The sequence below is a fragment of the Apaloderma vittatum genome, unplaced genomic scaffold (assembly GCF_000703405.1).
Source record: "Apaloderma vittatum isolate BGI_N311 unplaced genomic scaffold, ASM70340v1 scaffold14611, whole genome shotgun sequence".
In the NCBI taxonomy this organism is placed as follows: Eukaryota; Metazoa; Chordata; class Aves; order Trogoniformes; family Trogonidae; genus Apaloderma; species Apaloderma vittatum.
In genome coordinates this window covers 2,214-4,910 of record NW_009698711.1, presented here as the reverse complement: position 1 = coordinate 4,910, position 2,697 = coordinate 2,214, and the positions used below count along the sequence as shown (strand labels likewise).

The following is a 2,697-nucleotide window of genomic DNA, read 5'->3' as shown; positions in this document are numbered from 1 at the left end:
GGCAGGGTTAGGTTGGCCGAGGCGAGCCGGGCGGTCAGGAGGTTTAGGAGATCTGCTTCGCTTTGCCTCTGCCGTGGGTCGGTGCTCGGCGTTTCGGAAGTGAAGGAGCAGCGCTCTGCCCCAAGGCAGGTTCCCCGAGCCGTCACAGGGGGCGTGTGGAACGTGCACAATTCCTTCTCACCCTGACAGTCACCAGTAATACCCTGCAATCTGGGATTTAATTACCCGTGGCTTAGTCTCTCTCACTGTGCGCGGCGCTAACGGTTGTAAAACTGCCCCGTTGCTTCGGTCAGGCCTCCCCAGCTTTTTGCGGGTGGTTTGCTGCGGCGGGTGGTGCAGGTCCCCACGTGCTGCTGCACGCCAGGAGCCTGCTGCCCTTTCCCAGGAGCCCGTCTTGTTCCTGGCGGTCCTAAAGAGCGAGGGAGGGTCTCGCTGGCCCCTTCTCCAGTGGCTAAACCCGATCTGGTCACATCCCGCGGCGCCTGGTGCAGGCGTGCCGTGCTGCGGGCACAGGGAGCAGTCGCAGAAGTGCTCCTTGGGTGTCCCTTGCACCACGTGCAGGTGGGAAATCTCCAGGGGGTACCTTGAGCCTGAGCAGGAGCCTTCAATAGAGACCTTTCCACCTTCCCGTTTGGTCTGAAGCGCAAACACCCCGTAGTGCAGACGGGAGATTTAACCTGACTGAAACCTTTTAATTCATCGATGCTGAAATCTGCCAAGCTGTTCGTCTCGATTCTCTGATCCTGAACATCTGCTGGAGCCTCTTGGCTGGGCTCGTAGCTCGGTGGCTTTGTGCTCTGTCGCTGTCCCTTTAGAATCACCATTTCCCTGGTTCTTGCTGAGTTTGTTTGGGTTGTTGACCCCAGGTCTGAGAGGACACAGCCTCACACGCACCGTGGTGTAATTTTAGTCTCCAGCCCATCACCGTGCCCTCTGCTCCTGGGGATCACTGCCCTGGATCTCCGCCGAGCTGCACCCCAAGACAGACAGTCCCTAGAGGCCTCAGTATCTACAGAAGCGTAGGTTTGTCACACAGCTGAGGGGGAGAACAAGGCGATGTGTGGAACTTTCTCCTCTATTCCAGCATCAAAAATCATTCCCTGAGGCCCGGCCTGTTTCTCACCCCTGGATACACGTCCTTGCTGGGCCCCTGGACACTCCTGCAGCGTTCAGCCTGTCCCTGGGGTGTGATGGTGTGCTCTGAGGGTTGAGGCACGTTGGGTCGGTGGTGAATGTTGTGCACCCTCTGTATTGTCAGGGAAGAGAGAAGGTTTCCGTAACGGGTGGTTCCAAGGAGGAACCTGCATGAGATTGTCTACAAAACTGATTCTTAATCTGCCTCAAAGTCTGTTCGATTATCTCTTGACCTTCACATGGGTTGTGCCTTCTGCATCATGCCCAGAATACTCCAGCTGCTTCTGCAAAAGTAGAGACAAGTGGGCAGAAAGTTTGCCTTCACGTGCAGGTGATGACCCAGGGGCTGGAGCAGCTCTGCTACGAGGACAGGCTGTGGGAGCTGGGATTGTTCAGTCTGGAAAAGAGAAGACTTGGAGGGACCTAATAGCTGCCTTCCAGTACCTGAAGGGAACCTACAGGGAGGCTGGGGAGGGACTTTTCACAAGAGTGTCCACGACAAGGGGACAAGGGGAAATGGGTTTAAGTTGAAGGAGAATAGATTTAGATTAGATCTTAGGAAGAAATTCTTCAGTACGAGGGCGGCAAGACTTTGGAATAAATTGCCCAGAGATGTTGTGGCTGGCCCCCCCCCGGAGAGGTTCAAGGCCCGGTTGAGTAGCCTGATCTAGTTGAGAGGTGTCCCTGCCCGTGACAGGGAGGTTGGACGAGATGATCTCTGAGGTCCCTTCCAGCCCAGGCCAGTCTAGGATTCTGTGATTCTGTGGTTCTATGATCTTGTTAACGTGGGAGCTTACTACAGCATCTTGGTCTTGCTCTGTTCTTGGCCCAAGCAGGGGCTGCCCAGGGCAGGGGCACATGAGGTGCAGCTCCAAGTTCCATCTGCAAATTAATTTTCATCCCGCAGCTAAAGCCTAGTCATCCTCTTCTGCCATGAAATTTAGGTGCAGGCAGGAATATTTGCACTTCAGGTGATGCATTTTAAGAATACGATGCTGAAATACTCAGACGTTGAGTATTGCTCGAGTGAGGAGGTGCATCTTCTCCCCTGAGGAGCTCCCCCAGCAGCTCTGGCCCCAGCAGCGTGGCCAACAACAGCACCTGAACAGGCTCCAGTTTGCCCAGTCGGAGGCAGCAGCAGGAAATCCGCATTTGTCACGCCCTTGGCAAGGAGTCAGAAAGACAAGGAGGGGATCTTCCTTCTTGCATTGTTTTTCCTCGTGCGTCCTGTGGCATTTATGTAGCTTCTCGCTAAAAAGCCGCAGTTGCCGCACAGTGGGGACCTGATTTTCAAAGGCTCTCGTATGTTGGAAGCAGTGGGTGTTCAGTAGTTGTGCAAATCGGGTTTATGCTTGTGGCCAAACTCCATGTTTTAGCTGTGAAACGGCCCTCTTGAATCTATAGCGCTATTTGTTTAATTAAACTTTAATTATCTGCTCCCTGCCTCACTGCCACTAATTGTGGCACGTTTTCCTGCAATGCTCTGAATGTGAGCCTTTATTTAAAACTTGTGTAAGAAAATCTGCCTCAGAATTAACCACCCCCTCCTCTCTCCAGAGCTAC

The 2,697-nt window shown here is 53.9% G+C and overlaps 1 protein-coding gene across 1 annotated transcript in view; it reads left to right on the top strand.

Annotated features, from left to right (window-relative positions):
- Positions 1-2,697, top strand: part of LOC104280470 (polycomb protein SCMH1-like) — a gene marked incomplete at both ends in the record, with an annotated part of 13,646 nt that overhangs the window by 9,122 nt on the left and 1,827 nt on the right. Inside the window, 1 exon segment of the mRNA XM_009878130.1 lies at positions 386-561. Coding sequence (XP_009876432.1) covers positions 386-561 — 176 coding nt within the window.